The following is an 18,361-nucleotide window of genomic DNA, read 5'->3' as shown; positions in this document are numbered from 1 at the left end:
GTCTCTGAGGTTAGGCAACATTCCTTTTTCTGTTCTTCTATACACCCCCAGCCCAGAGCTCTCAGTTGGAATTTTACAATCTTTCATAGGAAATTAGCAATTTGTCACATTTCTAATGTTTACTTAAGCAAAAAAATTTAAGGGTCTCACTGATGTGGTTTTCTTCTAGATGTCCGTGACTTTATGTTTTAAATGCATTCTTTCTGGTGTAACTTGTGAAACTAAGCCTTCGTAAAGCAGGGCCAGATGTTTAAATATCTCGAAGATATGCCTGTGGTCATTGAAACTAAACATACCAGTTTCTGCTGGGGGAACCTCAGATATGCCACATAAATATGCAGTAATTTCCATTTGTTAGAATTACAAATTGAAGAAAAACATGGGCAAGTGAAAAATCATTCCAAATCACTCATACTAGAATTTGATTCAAGTTAGAGTGAGCTGGAGGTGCTGTAGATGATAAATTATAGGTACAAAATCTAATTCCCTGAGTCTTGTGTCAAAAGCAGATGGAATGCCCAGATTTTCTTATGTACCTCTCAGGATAAGTCAGGCTTGGGAGTACTGTAGAGGTTCTTGGGGTGTCTTGGGGGTCGGGGTAAGCATGGAAGATGGAATAATTATCAGAGGCAGTAAGCTATGGGGAGGTCAGCTCTTCATGGGAAAGCACAGTGATGTAATCTTAAATGAGGCCTAGTGCAAAGAAGGAGCCAAACTGTGAAGCCAAATGTATTAGTCACTGAAGGAGCCACTGCATGAGGAGTTTGAAGAGAGCAGAAGGAAGTCAGAGCATGGAGAGAGCTCAGGAACCAGTGTTTTGCTGTCCACCATTGCATTTTAGTTAATGCTTGGACCTCTAAATTGTATGTTCTGAGAACAACTGAAAGAGTGGAAGCAAAGCAGACATAATTACCAGATAAACAGCTGCCATTGAGCCAATTTAGACTCACGGCCACCCCATGTGTATCAGAATAGAACTGAACTCCACAAGAGTTTTCAATGGCTGATTTTTCAAAAGTATATCACCAGGCCTTCCTTCCAAGGTGTCTCTGGTAGACTCAAACTTCCAGCCTTTTGGTTAGCAGCCAAGTGAGTTAACTATTTGCACTACCCAGGGACTAATTAAAATAGAGGTACATTAAAAAAAAAAAAAAAAAGGAAACAATTATCTTTTCTTCTGTGTTGATGAAATCTGTGAAGCTAAGGGCTTGTCTATGACTGAAATGTGTGAACTTTTGAAATACATATGCTGTCTACTCCTTTGCCATCAGTGTGGAATTATAACAGTGTCAAAGACATTAGAGCCTAATGGAGAGCTCAGGTTCTAGTTTTGAACCTCAACTTCTTCACCACAGCTATGTGACCTTGAGGAAATTAGTTAACCTTAGCTGTGCTTCAGTGTTCCTCATCTGTAAAAATGAGGATGACAGTGGTATCTACCTCATGGGGTTATTGTAAGGATTAAATGATTTAATGTATATAAAGTACTTGGAGTAAATACTAAATAAATGTATGAAAAAAGGACATTTCAGTCAACATTATATAGAAATTTTTATGAGATAGAGAAATATGAAACCACTCTGCATAGTGTTGAATAAATTTCATTGTTGAAATATGAAACAGAGGAGGAAATAAGATGGCAAGAATTGTAATAAGGCAGGAATTCTTATATCATAATTTAGGGGAATGGAAAGAAAATGGATTTTGTAAACACACAAGACTCAGATTCAAATCCTGGTTCCACTCCTTATGGTGCTGTGACCTGGAATATGCTCCTTAACTTTTCTGGGCTGCAGCCTCTGCATTTGCAAAATGAGAATAATAGTCTTACGTAGAGGATTAATTGTGAAGATTAACTAAGATATTTATGGAAAGCCTATCACGTAAGGATTGACATGCAATAATAGTTCTATTAATGCTTTTTTTTTTTTGGATTCCAATCATTATATTGTTTTTAATTTGAAAGTATTAGAATTTAAAATTACATTTAGATATATTGGAATTTTAAAAGCTAAATATGATTTTAGCTGTACTCTGACCCTTCCTTAGCCTGTCCTCCATATTCATGGGACAAGGAATATGTGATGCCAGAGTAATATACCCACCCTGAGCCTTCCCTCACCTTTCTTGACCACACTTTCAGTACCTGACATCCCAAATTTCCCTGCCCAAATGGCCTTAATCCTTCTTTGTGGGTCTTCACAGTCCTCTTCCCCAGGAATGATTAAAGGAGAGCTTACAAGGAATGGGAGCAGGCTGTAAACAGAGCTTGGGCGTATAGGTGGAGGTATCCAGGCTCACTGCTGTTAGGGCCCTTGGGGCTCAGGGAAGAGCTGGAAGTGAGGGATGTAGGCCAGGACTGGCTCTCCCCATGCTCCCCTCATCTGATAGGCAGACTCTGAGGAGACTAAGAATTCTAAATTGAACCTTGTCTTCAAGGTCATTAAGTGGGTACACTTGTCGAGGTAGGAGGATGGAACACCTTTTATATAAGTTTTCTACCTTGAGTTACAACTTCTTAATATACAGACGTATGGTCTGTGAACTTTTATTTGTGTTCTTGGATCAGGCCCTGCAAATGTAGGTACAGGTCTGCAGGTGTTAGTTACATGGAAGCTGTGCTTTTGAAACAAAGTGATAAAAGCATTCCTGAATTAGCATCATTTTATTATTCAGAAACATTGGGATGCTGATCAAATGCTGAACAGTCATCTCTCTTAACGTGTTTTGAAGTTATATAAATTTTAGCGATTTTATGCTCTGGTGCAGGAAAGATAGCCCTGAGTGTGCTTACTCTTTGTGTTGGGAAGAAATGTGATTGATTCCTTTCTCCAGCCTTAGAGTTATTTAAAATACATTTAAAACTTTTTAAATTAGGCTTTGGTTTTGAACATGAGCTGTTTCATTACACACTGTGTGACCTTGGGAAAGTAGTTAGCTTCTCTGTGCTTCAGTGTTCCTCATCTGATGTACTAGGCGCTTGGTTTACTTAATAGATTTCGAAGATGCAGATGAGTGGAACTGTAAAGACACATGTACTGTATACTTAACATTCACTGATACAATAAACATCACTCATTTGGGACTGAAGATAGAAAAGTCATAATAGTAGAGCCTGCTAAGACTTGAAGTTATAATTTACTCCACTGGTTTAGAGCATCAGAAAACCAGATACTGAGTGAAGGGTAGAAGACCTTCTTAGTAAACCAGAGCTACATTAGGCATGCGTATAGAGGGAATGCACAGCAACCTTTCTTCCAACAGATCAGAAGATTTGGTCATTACCCATATTCCTAGAGAGTGAGGCAAAGCACCCACCCTAACTTTTTAATAGATAATGAATCAGAATAGGTCTCATCCTATTCAAGAATGAGTAAATGAGAAAATTTAGCATAAGGCCTAACAAAAGCACTGTTGAACAACTGAAAGGGAACGTTAGTTACTTTGAAGACTTTGAGGACAAGCACACATCCCAAGAAGAAACATTCCAGGATCCTGAAGAGAGTGTCAGGGAATCAGTACCCACAATGCAATGCCATAAAATAAAATAATAAAATAATCCCCATGAAACAGTGTCTGAAAGATATAAGAGAAGATAAAGTTAATTGAAAAATCATAGAATGAGATGAAAGAGGAATGGATAAATTGAAGAAGGACTTTGAGTAAACTAGAAGCACAATAACAAAATTAGAATCCACTCTGGACATCATATTTAATGGAGACAGTGATATAGAAATCCAAATTGAGAACCTCCTAGAGGAAAATGTAAAAGAGATGAAAATGATGTGAAAGAAGATGATATATACAGAGAACAGAGAATGGAAAAGAGACCAGAATAAATGGAACAAAAATAATCAAACTAATATGAAAATTTTGTCGAGCTAAAAATATACCTTGCATACAGATGGCAAGTGCCTATTATGCCCCAAGGAAAAGTCATGGAAAGAAGATAACTTTCCCTAGATAAATACTGGGAAAACCACTGAATTAAAAGATAAATAAAAATCTTACAAATGTCTAGATACAAACAACAAAAAAGAAAACAAGCAAACAATACATGAACAAAATAAGACTTCTCTTATTGCAACACTAAATGCCAAAAGGTGATGGAACAATATCTGTCAAGTATTCAGAGCAAAGGATGTGGCCCAAGAGTTCTATACCCAGCTAAACTCTTTCACAAGTGAACAACACAGAAAGATGTCTTCAGATATTCATATTATAAAATGTACTTAAATATATACCAAATAATTATATATATACCAAATACCAAATATATACCAAATGTGAAGTAAACTGGACAGTTTAAGCATTGAAGAATCATGGTAACAAAGGTCTGGAAATAAGTGAAGAAGTCACTTATGTCTAAGTAATTGTATTTTTTTTGAGAGAAGTCACAGATCTTACTTTCTGTTAGTAATTTCAGACATGACTGAATTTAAAACAGACTGATTAAAATATTCAATAGTTTTAGATTTTTTTCGCAGCTCTTTGGGCTCTCTGTTCCCACAAAGCCTCAGAGCAGCTTTCAGTTTTTGAGATGGCTGGAATAAATAGTAGGCTATTTACCTTCCACAGAAATGCATAATCTAGAACAAATAAAATTGGTTCTGACATTTTTTTTTTTTTGTGCTTTAAGTGAAAGTTTACAAATCAAGTCAGTCCCTCACACAAAAACTTATATACACCTTGCTACATATTCCCAAATTCTCTCCCCCTAATGAGACAGCCTGCTTCCTCCCTCCACTCTCTCTTTTCATGTCCATTTTGCCAGTTTCTAACCCCCTCTACCCTCTCATCTATCCTCCAGGGAGGAGATGCCAACATAGTTTCAAGTGTCCACCTGATCCAAGAAGCTCACTCCTCACTAGCATCCCTCTCCAACCCATTGTCCAGTCCAGTCTCTCTCTGAAGAGTTGACTTCGGGAATGGTTCCTGGCCTGGGCCAACAGGTCTGGGGCCCATGAGAACCTGGGTCCTTCTAGTCTCAGTCATTCCATTAAGTCTGGTCTTTTTAGTAATTGTATTTTTTATTATAAACCTGAGTGCAAATCTAAAAAATATTTTTGAGAGATAATATAAAATAATAATTTAATAGCAAATAATCTGAGCAAAAACCAAAGAGAATGCACTAAATAGCACTTAGTGAATTATATGAAGCAAATATAGTTAGAAATATGAAGCAAACATTACATTGACAGGGAACCACCAGAAATTCAAGCCAGATTCACAAGAGGACGTAGAACCAGGGATATTATTGCTGATGCCAGATGGATCCTGGCTGAAAGCAGAGAATACCAGAAAGATGTTTACCTGCGTTTTATTGACTATACAAAGGCATTTGACTGTATGGATTATAACAAATTATGGATAACATTGTGAATAACCGGAATTCCAGAACACTTAACTGTGCTCACATGGAACCTGTACATAGACCAACAGGCAGTCATTTGAACAGAACAAGGGGATATTGTGCGGTTTAAAGTCAGGAAAGGAGTGTGTCAGGGTTGTATCCTCTCACCACCATACTTATTCAATCTGTATGCTGGGCAAATAATCTGAGGCACTGGACTATATGAGGAAAAGCATGGCATCAGGATTGGAAGAAGATTCATTAACAATCTGCCAGAATCCTTGCCCTCTGCGGTCATGGCACCTATTGTTCTGGGGTTATTATAAGAACTAATCTCGTAGGTATCCACTTGGATATTTTCTTATCCTTTTGTAAATTTCTCAGGAACAGCACAGGGAGAATTTTCTTAAACTAAAAAATGTCCATTTTGGACCCACGATGTTCTAGCTCACAAATTGCCCCTTTATCTAACATAGCATTATGAGTTTTCTTCCATTATCATTATTCCCCAAACATTCTTCTATAAATGCCCAAATCAAAAAGGTAGAATTGAGATGAGAGAGGAGAATTAAGGATAATTGAAAGAAACATTCTCAGAGAAGAGGACAAATCAGTTTGTCCTGAACATTTACCTTGCTCCTGGATGGCACCTTGCCATTTTTTTTTCCTGGTATTTTATAGTTTCAACAACTGCCTGCAAGCAAATACCAAAATTATCTAATTTCTCAGAATTCCAGCTCAGACCAATTACATCCTAATTCTATAAGGACAGTGTGACGTGCTATGAGATAAAAGGAAGATGTCTCTGGAGGGCTGAGTGATCACCATAATGGCACTCTCCAAAGGGAAACCAGAAAGAGGCAAGGAAGGCCCAATCCCTGCTGCAGGATCCACTGACAATAGGCATGGACACCTAACATATCAACCCACTTGCTTTTATAAACTCACCTACAAAAAGTAGGACAGAGCTGGACGTTTCTTTCTTTTGTTTTGGAGGGGTGGCTTTAACAAACAGAAATTTATTTTCCCAAAATTAGGAGGCTAGAAGTTTGAAATCAGGGCATCAGCTCTAGGGAAGACCGTCTCTCTGTTGGCCCTAGAGGAAGGTCCTTGTGTCTTCAGCTACTATTCCTTGAATTCTTGGTGATCTTAATGTGACGTGGCATCTATCTTCCCACATCTGTGCTTTCTCACTTGCTTATTTAATCTCTTTTATACCTCAAAAGGAAACCCTGGTGGTGTAGTGGTTAAGTGCTATGGCTGCTAAGCAAAAGGTCAGCAGTTCGAATACACCAGGCACTCCTTGGAAACTCTACAGGGCAGTTCTACTCTGTCCTATAGGGTTGCTATAAGTTGGAATTGACTCGACGGCAGTGGGTTTGGTTTTAGTGGGTATACCTCAAAAGGAGCTCTGGTGGTACAGTGGCCAAGAGCTCCACTGCTAACCAAAAGATTGGCCATTTGAATCCACCAACCGCTCCTTGGAAACCCCATGGGGAAGTTCTACCCTGTCCTATAGGATCACAAGGAGTTGGAATTGCTCAAAGGCAATGAGTTTGTTTGTTTTGATACCTCAAAAAAGACTGATTTAAGACACACCTTATGCTAATGCTGTCTCATTAACACAAAAAAGAAAGCCCATTCCCAAATGGGATTATAACCATAGGTATAGGGGTATTTACATTTTTGGGGGGGTACAATTCAATCCATAACACTAAGCATGATGTCTTCAGCAATTGGTCCTTCCTGATGATGCGTCCAAATTGAGACAAGTCCTACCATCCTTGCTTCTGAGGGGCATTCTGGCTGTACTTTCTCCAAGACAGGTGTATTCTTTCCTTTGGCAATCATGGTATATTCAATATTATTCCCTAACACCACAATTCAAATGCATCAATTCTCCTGTCTTACTTTTCATTGTCCAGCTTTCACATGCATATGAGGCAATTGAAAATACCATGGCTTTGATCAGGCACACCTTAGTCATCAAAGTGACATCTTTGCTTTTTAACACTTTAATGAAGTCTTTTGCAGCAGATTTGCCTAACGCAATACACCATTTGATTTTTTTTGCCTTTGAGAAATTTTTTTTTATTGTACTTTAAATGAAGATTTACAGAGCAAATTAGTTTCTCATTAAACAATTAATACACATATTGTTTTTATTTTGTGGCATTGGCTGCCAACCCCACATCATGTCAACACTCTTCCCTTCTCAACCTTGGGTTTCCCATTACCAGCTTTCCTGTCCCATCCTGCCTTCTCATCCTTGCCTGTGGGCTGGTGTGCCCCTTTAGTCTCGTTTTGTTTTATGGGCCTGTTTAGTCTTTGGCTGAAGGGTGAGCTTCAGGAGTGACTTCAGTACTGAGTTAAAAGCGTGTCTGGGGGCCATACTCCTAGGATTTCTCCAGTCTCTGTCAGACCAATAAGTCTGGTCTTTTTTTGTGAGTTAAGATTTTGTTCTACATTTTTCTCCAGCTCTGTCTGGGATTCTCTTTTGTGATCCTTGTCACAGTAGTCGGTAGTGGTGGCTGGGCACCATCTAGATGTGCTGGACTCAGTCTGGTGGAGGCTGTGGTAGTTGTGGTCCATTAGTTCTTTGGACTAATCTTTCCCTTGTGTCTTTGGTTTTCTTCATTCTCCTTTGCTCCAGACAGTGTGGGACCAGTGGAGTATCTTAAATGCTGCTCACAAGCTTTTAAGACCCCAGACACTACTCACCAAAGTAGGATGTAGAACATTTTCTTTATAAACTATGTTATGCCAGTTAAGCTAGATGTTCCCCAAGACCGTGGTTCTCAGCTCTCAGCCCTGTATTTCAGTCCCTCAGGGAGTCTGGATGTGTCTATGAAGCTTCCATGACCTTGCCTTGGTCAAGTTGTGCTGACTTCCCCAGTATTACGTTTACCTTTCATCAGTTACCATTAATCTATTGTTTAAACCAAAAACCAAGCCAAACTCCTAGCTATCTAGTTGATTCTGACTCATAGTGACCCTACAGCGACCCTATAAGACAGAGTAGAACTGCTGCATAGAGTTTCCAAGGAGTGGCTGGTGCATTCGAACTCTCTAACCTCTGCACTACCAGGACTCATATCTATTGTCTAGTTAGCGTTTTTCCCTCCCTAGTAACCATCAAAGAATGTTTCTTTCTGTGTGTAAACCTTTTCATAAGTTTTTATAATAGTGGTCTCATACAGTATTTGTCCTTTTGTGATTGACTTGTTTCACTCAGCATAATGGCCTCCAGATTCATCCATGTTGTGAGATGTTTCCAAGATTCATCATTGTTCTTTTTTGTTGTGTAGTAGTCTATTGCATTAGTCTATTGTGTGTTTGTATCATAGTTTGTTTATCCCTTCATCTATTGATGGGCTTCTAGGTTGTTTCCATCTTTTTGTTGTTGTGAATAATGCTGCAATGAATATGGGTGTACATATGTCTATTCATGTGATGGTTCTTATTTCTCTAGGATGTATTCCTAGGAGTGAGATTGCTGAGTCACATGGTATTTCTATTTCTAGCTTTTTAAGGAAGTGCCATATCATTTTCCAAAATGGTTGTACTGTTTTACATTCCTGCCAGCAGCACGTAAGAATTCCAATCTCCTTGCAGCCTCTCCAATATTTATGATTTTCTGTTTTATGGATTTGTGCCAGTAATGTTGAGGTGAGATGGTATCTTGTTGTAGTTTTGATTTGCATTTTTCTAATGGCTAGTGATCGCGAGCATTTCCTCATGTGTCTGTTAGCCACTTGAATATCTTCCTTGGTTAAGTGTCTATTCATATCCTTTGCCCGTTTTTTAATTGGATTATCTGTCTTTTTGTTGTAGAGATGTTGGATTTTCCTATAGATTTTAGAGATTAGACCTCTGTAGGATTTGCCATAGACAAAATTTTTTTCTCAGTCTGCAGGTTCTCTTTTTACTCTTTTCGCGAAGCCTTTTGATGAACATAAGTGTTTAATTTTTAGAAGATGCCGGTTATCTAGCTTATCTTCTGGAGTTTGTGTATTGTTAGTTATGATTTGTATCCTGTTGATACTATGTATTAGGGCCTGTAGCATCAATCCTATTTTTTCTTCTATGATCTTTATAGTTTTTGGTTTTATATTTAGGTTTTTTGATCCATTTTGAATTAGTTTTGTGTATAGTGCAAGGTCTGGGTCCCATTTAACTTTTTTTACAGATGGACATCTGGTTTTGCCAGCACAGTTTGTTAAAAAGACTGTCTTTTCCCCATTTGATGGACTTTGGTTCTTTGTCAAAGATCAGGTGACCATAGGTAGATAGATTTACACCTGGTTCTCAATTCTGTTCCGTTGGTCAATGTGTCTGTCATTTTACCGGTACCAGGCTGTTTTGACTAGCATAGCTGTATAGCAGGTTTTGAGGTCAGGTAGTATGAGTCCTACTTTATTCTTTTTCTTCAATAGTGCTTTACTTATCCAGGGCCTCTTTCCTTTCCAGATTAAATTAGTGATTAGTTTTTCCATCTCTTTAAAGAATGCTGTGGGTATTTGGATCAGTATTGCATTATATCTTTGATTGTTTTGGGTAGATTTGACATTTTCACACTGTTGATTCCTCCTATCCATATCCATGGTATGTTTATCCATTTATGTAGGACTTGTTTGGTTTCTTGCTGTAGTGTTCTGTAGTTTTCTTTGTATAGGCCTTTTATGTCTCTGGTTAGATTTATTCCTGTGTGTTTTATTTTTTTAGGGGCTATTATAAATGGTATTGTTTTCCTGATTTCCTTTTCATGGTTCCCTTTATTGGTGTATAGGAATCCAACTGATTTTTGTATGTTTGCCTTGTATCCTGTTACTCTGCTGAACCTTTCTATTAGCTTCAGTATTTTTTTGTGGAGTCCTTTGGGTTCTCTACATATAGTATCATATCATCTGCAAATAGGGATAGTTTTACTTCTTCCTTACCAATTTGGATGCCCTTTATTTATTTATTTATTTATTTTTCTTGCCTTATTGCTCTAGTTAGGACTTCCAGCACAATGTTAAATAGGAGTGGTGATAAAGGGCATCCTTATCTGTTCCTGTTCTCTGGGGGAATGTTTTCAGCCTCTTTCCATTAAGAACAATGTTGGCTGTTGGTTTTGTATAGATGCTGTTCATTACATTGAGGAATTTTCCTTCTAGACCTATTTTATTGAGAGTTTTTATCAGCAACGTGTGTTGGACTTTATTGAATACCTTTTCTGCATTGACTGAGATGATCATGTTATTCTTTGGTTTTATTTATGTGTGGATTATGTTGATTGATTTTCTAATTTCAAGCCATCCTTACATACCTGGTATGAATCCCACTTGATTGTGGTATATATTTTTTTTTTTGGTGCGATGCTGAATTTTATTGGCTAGAATTTTGCTGAGAATTTTTGCATCTATATTCATGAGAGACATTGATCTGTAATTTTCTTTTTTTGTTGTGTCTTTGCCTGGTTTTGGTGTCAGGGTTATGCTGGCTTCATAGAATGAATTTGGAAGTATTCCTTACTTTTCTATATTCTGAAATATTTAAATAGTGCTGGTACAGGCTCTCCTCTGAATTTTTCATAGAGTTCTCCAGTGAAGCCATCTGGGCCAGAGTTAGACACTTATTTCTTAAGTTATACTCCTGTTTGAAACACTATAAAAAGATTAAGGGACAAACTCTTACAGCAAAACTTGGAAAAGGTCTCAAACAAAATCATAATAATGGCCAACATTGGTAACGATTGTGATGAAATAGTTTAGGATTAATCATGACTCTACAATGATTATTTCTGACAGAAAATATACTTTTCACAATTTAAGTTTAGCATTCACAAATTTATAAATAATTTTATAATATTAAGACTCAGGTAGTCTTTACATGTGAAGTTCTTCAATAATTCATTCTAATCAGATGAATGATATATTTTAAACATGTTTCTTTATATTTTTTTAAGTAAAGTTGAAGGAAATATTTTTAAATATAATTTGAAGATGGGGTGGAAGTGATACTTTGGTCATCTTCAAAGTCCCTACAATAATTTGCCTAATTCTCAATATTGAAGTTGAGCAAAATATTCTTGACTTCTGAAATAATTGGGTGCTCTTTATTTAAATGCTAATGTTGCAGATAACTTTTCTGTGGCAGAGAATAAAAATTGTCATGTGAGTGGCAAATATGGCTGATTTCATAAGGTTCCTGAATGGTTTGATGTCTAAATAGATTGAAAAAGGGGGCTAAAGAGTTACATACAAACAAAAAAGTTAAGGATTTAAAAAGTACCACACTTTTAGTCTCTTGGAGTTCTTAAAATTTTCTCATGAATAGTTTCATAAATATCAGTAGGAATGATAACTGTAATAGCATTAAGGTATTTAATATTCTTGTCAGTTAAAGCTAAAAGCCCCAGTGTCTATTAAGGCAATTAATATAAATCTAATTATGAATGGAGAAGGAAAAGAAAGAAAGTATGAGCAAACAAATGGAATAACAACAACAAAAACTGATATAAAATTACTGAAAATCCCAGAGGATCTCGTTATCATTTGACATAAATTCTCACAGGCTAATTAACAAAGAACTGCTAAAATGAGCAAATTGTACTCTATTTGGAAATAAAATTTGGATTCAGTGGGAAGGGGAGAGGAAATAAGAAGGATTTAAAGTTCTTTTTTCAATGTTTGTATATTATGATGTGTGCGTGTGTTTCTGCACATGCGTGCTAACCCTTGCATATGCACCTGTAAAATAATTATATTGTATAAGTTACTTAGTGATTTGAAGGAGAGCCTTGGTATTTAATTGCATTAATTACTTTGCAGAAGCTAAAGCATGTAGTAGGGGTGAGATTGGATCCGGAGTTGTTTTGGATTTTCACGATGTAACTTGTCTCAGGGTTCCAATTTCTTTATCCAAAATGAAGGATTTGGGCCTAGATGATTTTCAAGTTCTTTTAGAGGGCACAGATTTTATGATTATTCAGCTACTTAGTTGTACTCCCTGTTTCTTAACAAAGTTCTTGACTCAATTTCCATGGCAAATGTAATGAGAAACCATTAAAAATGAAACTGCTGCTTTGAGGTTGCAAGCATGTGGTTGAACTATGCACTGAAGCAATGATGTTCCAAGATCATCAGGTTTTGGAGGACTCAGGCATTTCTCAATCTGAAGGCCAACAAGTTGGAATAGTCTAGAAAGTCCTCCAAGGTTTGTTGTGTCTGGTATGTTACCAGACCTGCTCTCTACATCTCTAATAATAGATCTTTTTTGTTTGTTTGCTTTGTGAAGCATATATAAAAAAATCCTTTTCAAAAAAAAAATTTTGGGGGGGGGACCTGAAAGACAAGGGTTTTCCTTACACTAAAATAAAATGTGTTGCACATTTTATGTGTTGGCCTCAGTCCAAATTAAATAATCTGGTAAAGTCATTAAAGGAATTTAAGACTTTAAGTACTGTTCCTCATTGTTCTTCCTCTCTGGGTAAACTTTACCATCTAACAGATCTTATTTTTAAAAGAGTTTATTAGGGTACAAATACTGTTGCTTAATTTATACCTTTGTCGCTGTAATTTTGTCCAATGTCCTACTTTCCCTGCATATCCCAACTTTTTTCTGGCTCTTGAATATTGAATGAATATTTGGTGATTAGTCAGTTATTCCCTTCTTTCTTGGTCTTAGAATGCTTCTCAGAGACAAACCCAGGAGCATAAGAAGGACATTTTTTCTTTAAGCTGATGTGATTTATCTTTTGTGTGTTACAATTAACGGAAAGCACAGTATTGGAATTAAAACATGGAAAATAATCCTCCCTCAATGGAGTTGACGTCTTGTCCATAGACCCACAAATAGACTTGACGAGAAACAGAATTATCCTTATCAACTTATAAATTACAGCTTAACATTTTAGCAATTATCTGCAGATGAATATGCTTCGCTTACGTCTTTCAAATCATAATGGTATAATTAATGATAAACTGTTGTAACCAGAATGGATGGGTTGTGTGTGCAATTAGTTTCATTTTATCTTAACTGCATTCAGACATACTATTTTTTTTTTTTTTTCCTTGCAGCTGTGTGGTGTCTTGATCCTGGGAATAGCAATATGGGTACGAGTAAGCCCAGGTGGTGACGAGGTAAATATGTAAATAAGTAAAAGCCTTTCCAACCCTAAAGTAGTTTGTTCTTTTTGTAGTGATGAAAGCAATAATAATAACGATAAACGTTTTGATAGCATTTTCCTTAACTGCCTCATGTAATCATTTGTGCTGATATGTGATTTCATGATTCAATTTTAATTCATCATAATTACTTACTATGTGCCTGGTGCTGTGTTGGCCATGGAACAATCTTTCTGGAGATTAGATAAAAACACTATACCAAAAATAGGAGATGTCAATGAAAGTGGAGGTGGAAGGGGCCACAATGGAAATTTGCCTCCTTCACTATTTGCTTAAGGTCAGCTTGACATACAGTTTGAGGAAATGGACCATCTCTCCTCTCCTCAAAAAAAGCTATTTTTATAGTACAACAAGGTATTGATAATTTGGCTAATCCTAAGGTGGGATGACTCATACTATGAGTTGGAATCGACTCGACCACACTGGGTTTGCTTTTTTTGGTTTAAGGTGGGATGATGCGAAAGGAAAGAAGAGAACGGTAAGAAGTTCTCTTGGAGAAGATGAATTTGAATCTGTGTTTTGAAGACAACAAAGTAAAATACAATAGTTGGCATTGAGAGTGGCCACTTATGACAATGAGTAACATGCTAGTGTACAACTCAGAAGTCCGGGAGGAATGTCTAGCCTTTTGCCATCTAGATGAGATTATCAACCCCCACCCCCCTCAAAACCATTTCATGCACATTTCACATTTAGTTCACATGGTTAATTCCATGAGGCTTTGGATTCTGCATATACTATTTCTGTTCCATACCGCAGTATCACAAATATGGGAAGGGGGTGGGGTGGAAGGGAGGATGTGGAGAATTACTTTGTCAATTTCACCTCACATAATGCCATTCGGGCACCATTTTCTGGACTTCCTGCTTCTGTCTTTTTATCTCCCCTTTACTTTTTTTTTTTTAACCTCTCAGGAGTACCCCACCCTGCATTGTTATTCCTATCTCATGCAGAGTAGCTTACTCGTTTTTCTTTGTTGTCTGGGCTTTTGCCACTATTCAGAATTATATCTTTTACCACTAGAGCTTTTTCAAGGTGTTTACCCAAATAAAGAAAGTTTCCCTCCCTAAGAGGAATCTTGATGCCAGCTACTAAGATAATGCATTTTCCATTAAAGCTTGTACCCTGGTGCAACTAAATGTCTTTGGACACAGCCCAGCTGAAAGGGCCATTAGAAGCAAATTAACTTCTGATTCCTTAGCTAAAATGGGTGGCTTTTCTGGACACTTCTTCCTCCCTCCCTGTCTCCTTCCCTCCTTCTCTCCCTCTCCTTCCTTCCCTCCTTCTCTCCCTCTCCTTTCTTCCCTCCTTCTCTCCCTCTCCTTCCTTCCTTCCTCCCTTCCTCCCTCCCCCCTTCCTCCCTCTCCTTCCTTCCTTCCTCCCTTCCTCCCTTTCTTTCTTTCTCTCTTCCTTCCCTCTCTCTTATGCTTTCTACTCCTAAAGAACCCAGAGAATTACATGACAATTAGCTTAGCTGCTTAGCTGCTTCCTCATTCTATTCCTAACTGCGGGGGGCGGGGGGGGGGGAACTGGAAGGAAAGTGGGTACGGCAACTGCTTGGCAACCTTCAGAATTTCATCTATTGTTTTATACCAACAAGTGTAACTGTGACTTCCTGATGGCCTTGAGGTCTGAGGCTTGAGACCGAGAAGGGCATTTGAAGGTGTGCAGAATCTCCATCATCTAGAATCTGATATCTGGGCCTCATATTGAGCACAGAGATTAGCTCCCACCTACATAGGGGGTACTTTGGCCCTCCTATGTGTATGCAGCTTGTATTTTATTTTATTTCTTGTTGATATGGGAACATTTTCTTTCTCTCCAATGCTTCTGGTAAACAAATTTGGTGTTTAGTCTGTTAAGAAATTACACACGTTGAATGTATTAAAGAAGAACTATTGTCCTGGAGAGGGTGTTACTCAACACCTGGAGATAAGAATGAATTAATAAAGCTAGACGGCATCTTTACTTACATTTTGACTCTTGTGTTCTGTTAGCCTCCCACTCTGAACAAAAGCCCGTATCTGCCAGGACATTAACCAATTTGACTTATGTAAAATTGATTTGATTTTTATTTACCTGAACTCAGTGACAAAGTCAGGACTGTGCAAAGAGCTGAATTTTACTAGTGGAAAAACATAGATAGCAGTTTTAGAAGGACAGAGATAGGCATAAACACAGAAAAGAAGGACATGGGGGAGATGACATCTCTCCCTACTAAAGTGTCTTGTGGGGACACTCTGTTCTTTCTCAGGATAAACTCAGCACCATGAGACAAAGCATACGGGCAACCATTCTTGTCCCAGGAGATCCTTTGTACTCCAAAGAGGATCCCTGACCCGTTCTTCTTTATGCCCAGCCATTCTCCTTCTTTAGAAATTCTTCCCCTGTCCTAAGACACACACAGACACTTTGTTCACCCAAGACAACTTTTCAAATCCAGCTATCTCCAGCTATCCTGCTCCTGGAGCAAACATCTGAACTCAGATTTTCACTTAATCCTTAACAAGAATAGCTACTTGTTGGACTTGACTTGGAAAAGCGACTTCCAGGCAGTCCACACAGTGCTTTCTGGCCAGTGGGTTCACACTACCCAGAATGAAACCAAAAATCTTGTTTCTTTCGAGTAAATCCTGACTCATAGCGACCCTACAGGACAGAGTAGAACTGCCCCATAGGGTTCCAAGGAGCACCTGGTGGATTCCAACTGCTGAGCTTTAGGTTAGCAGCCGAGCTTTTCACACTGTACCAGCAGGGTTCCCCTACCCATACCAGTCCCACAGAAGTGCGTCACTACCTACTGCCCAGAGCTGGCCATATTATCTGGGCCTCAATTGTAGATATTTGGCCTATTATTTCTGTATCTAGGTTAGCTCCCCTCAGTTCTGATGACTCAGCCCATGAGGTTTCAGCACTCTCAAAAGACAAAGGGTCTGCCCATACTCACTGAAATATTATAGTGACACTCTATTTGGTGCTGAGTCCATAGATCTGGTTTTCTAATGATGCTTTTTTATGAACATCTATTTTAACAGAGACTATAGGGTGCTATGAGTTGGAATCAACTAGATGGCAATGGTTTTTTTGGGGGGGGGTGTTGGCCATGCCTGTTTATTAACAAAACCGATTTTCTATCTCCAGTCTTAACAAACGAGCAAGCAAACAAAATATAAACAACCCTTTCCCCAAAGACAAACAAAAAAGTCTTTAAGACATAACCAAGCTTTCCAGATATGTAAAATGAAATATTATCTGTAAGCATAGGCTTTCAGAGACAAAGGAGACCTTAGATATCACAGAGGATGACACAGTTCCCTTTTATAAATGCAAAACAGGGACCCAGGAGGGTTAGTTGACTGTCCCAGTATTACCAACTTAGTTAATATCAGGACCCTGACAGGAATATAGATCTTTGTTTTAATGCTTTTACAACTTCAGCATATCACTTCCTGCTAATTGTTTAATAAAGTTTTCATCTAGATTAAGTTGATTTCCATAGTCCTTAAAAACAAAAAGATGGCTAATAACAGTAGCAATCATTTTGTATTGACTTTAAGGGGGTTGACCTGCATGCCGTACCATAGATTTTAGGAGGCAGAGTCTCCAAGTTAGTCTGGGAACTAGTGTTCTACCTGGACATAGCCCAGTCAACAGAGGGTATACAAGGCAGATGAGCTATGTATATTATTCACAAATAACACAAGCACAAGATTTCACTTTTTAATTGTGATTTACTTGTGGACATCTATAGAGGATAAGTGGTGGGCTGGGGCAAGGTAGTATGAGAGTGATGAAGCACGTGGAGAGGATGAAGAAGAGCTGAATTATGCAGGATCCATAACCCAGCATACTATAAAGGGCCTGAGGATTTTCCCCTCAATATCTCTGTCTTAGTCATCCAGTGCTGCTTGCTGTGACAGAAATACTGCAAGTGGATGGCTTTAACAAATTGATTCTCTCACAGTCTAGTAGGCTACAAGTCCAAATTCAGGGTGCCAGCTCCAGGGGAAGGTTTTCTGTCTGTCAGCTCTGGGGGAAGATCCTTATCATCAGTCTCCCCTTGGTCTAGGAGCTTCTCTACACAGGAACCCTAGGTCCAAGGGACGTGCTGTGTTCCTAGTCCTGCTTACTTGGTGGCATAAAGTCCCCATGTCTCCCTGCTCACTTCTCTCTTTTATATCTCAAAAAAGATTGTCTTAAGATACACACAGTCTAATCTTGTAAATCTCATCAACATAGCTGCTGCTAATCCATCTCATCAGCATCATAGTGATAGGGTTCACAATATATAGGAAAATCAAATCAGTTGACAAAATAGTGGACAATGACACAATACTGGGAATCATAGCACAGCCAAACTGACACACATATTTTTGGGGAACACAGTTCAATCCAAGACAATCTTATTTCCTGACATTCTAGGCAAAATAAAAAAGCTTCCAGAAAACTCTATGAACTGTATCTTCTGGATATGAGGAAGTAGAATTGCTATGGAATATTAGGAACTGAACCTATTTTTTTTCTTAGTTAGAATTTCTTTTGTTTGTTTTGACAGATAAATAGACCTGTATAATCACCATCACAGTCAAGATTTAAATCATTTTCATCAACCCCTAAAGTTCCTTCTTCTCCATTTCTAGCCAGTTCTTGCTTTCTTACCTGTTGTTGTCGTTAAGTCAAGCACTGCTCTGATTTCTATCACCATAAATTAGCTTTGCCTATTTTCGAACTTCATATAGTATTGTCATACAGTATTTTCTGTTTTGTGTCTCGTTTCCTTAGCCCAACATAACTTTTTTTTTTTTAATTAATTTTTGTTAAGCTTCAAGTGAACATT

At 38.0% G+C, this 18,361-nt stretch overlaps 1 protein-coding gene across 3 annotated transcripts in view; it reads left to right on the top strand.

Moving 5' to 3' along the window:
- The window catches only part of TSPAN8 (tetraspanin 8), a 54,204-nt gene that overhangs the window by 15,143 nt on the left and 20,700 nt on the right, over positions 1-18,361 (top strand). For all 3 annotated transcript variants that reach the window (XM_049883894.1, XM_049883893.1, XM_049883892.1), the window contains one exon: positions 13,417-13,479. In XM_049883894.1, the coding sequence (XP_049739851.1) occupies positions 13,417-13,479 (63 nt within the window). The remainder of the gene's footprint in view (positions 1-13,416; positions 13,480-18,361) is intronic.

This window comes from Elephas maximus, chromosome 4, assembly GCF_024166365.1.
Source record: "Elephas maximus indicus isolate mEleMax1 chromosome 4, mEleMax1 primary haplotype, whole genome shotgun sequence".
In the NCBI taxonomy this organism is placed as follows: domain Eukaryota; kingdom Metazoa; phylum Chordata; class Mammalia; order Proboscidea; family Elephantidae; genus Elephas; species Elephas maximus.
This window is presented reverse-complemented; position numbering and strand designations above follow the sequence as displayed.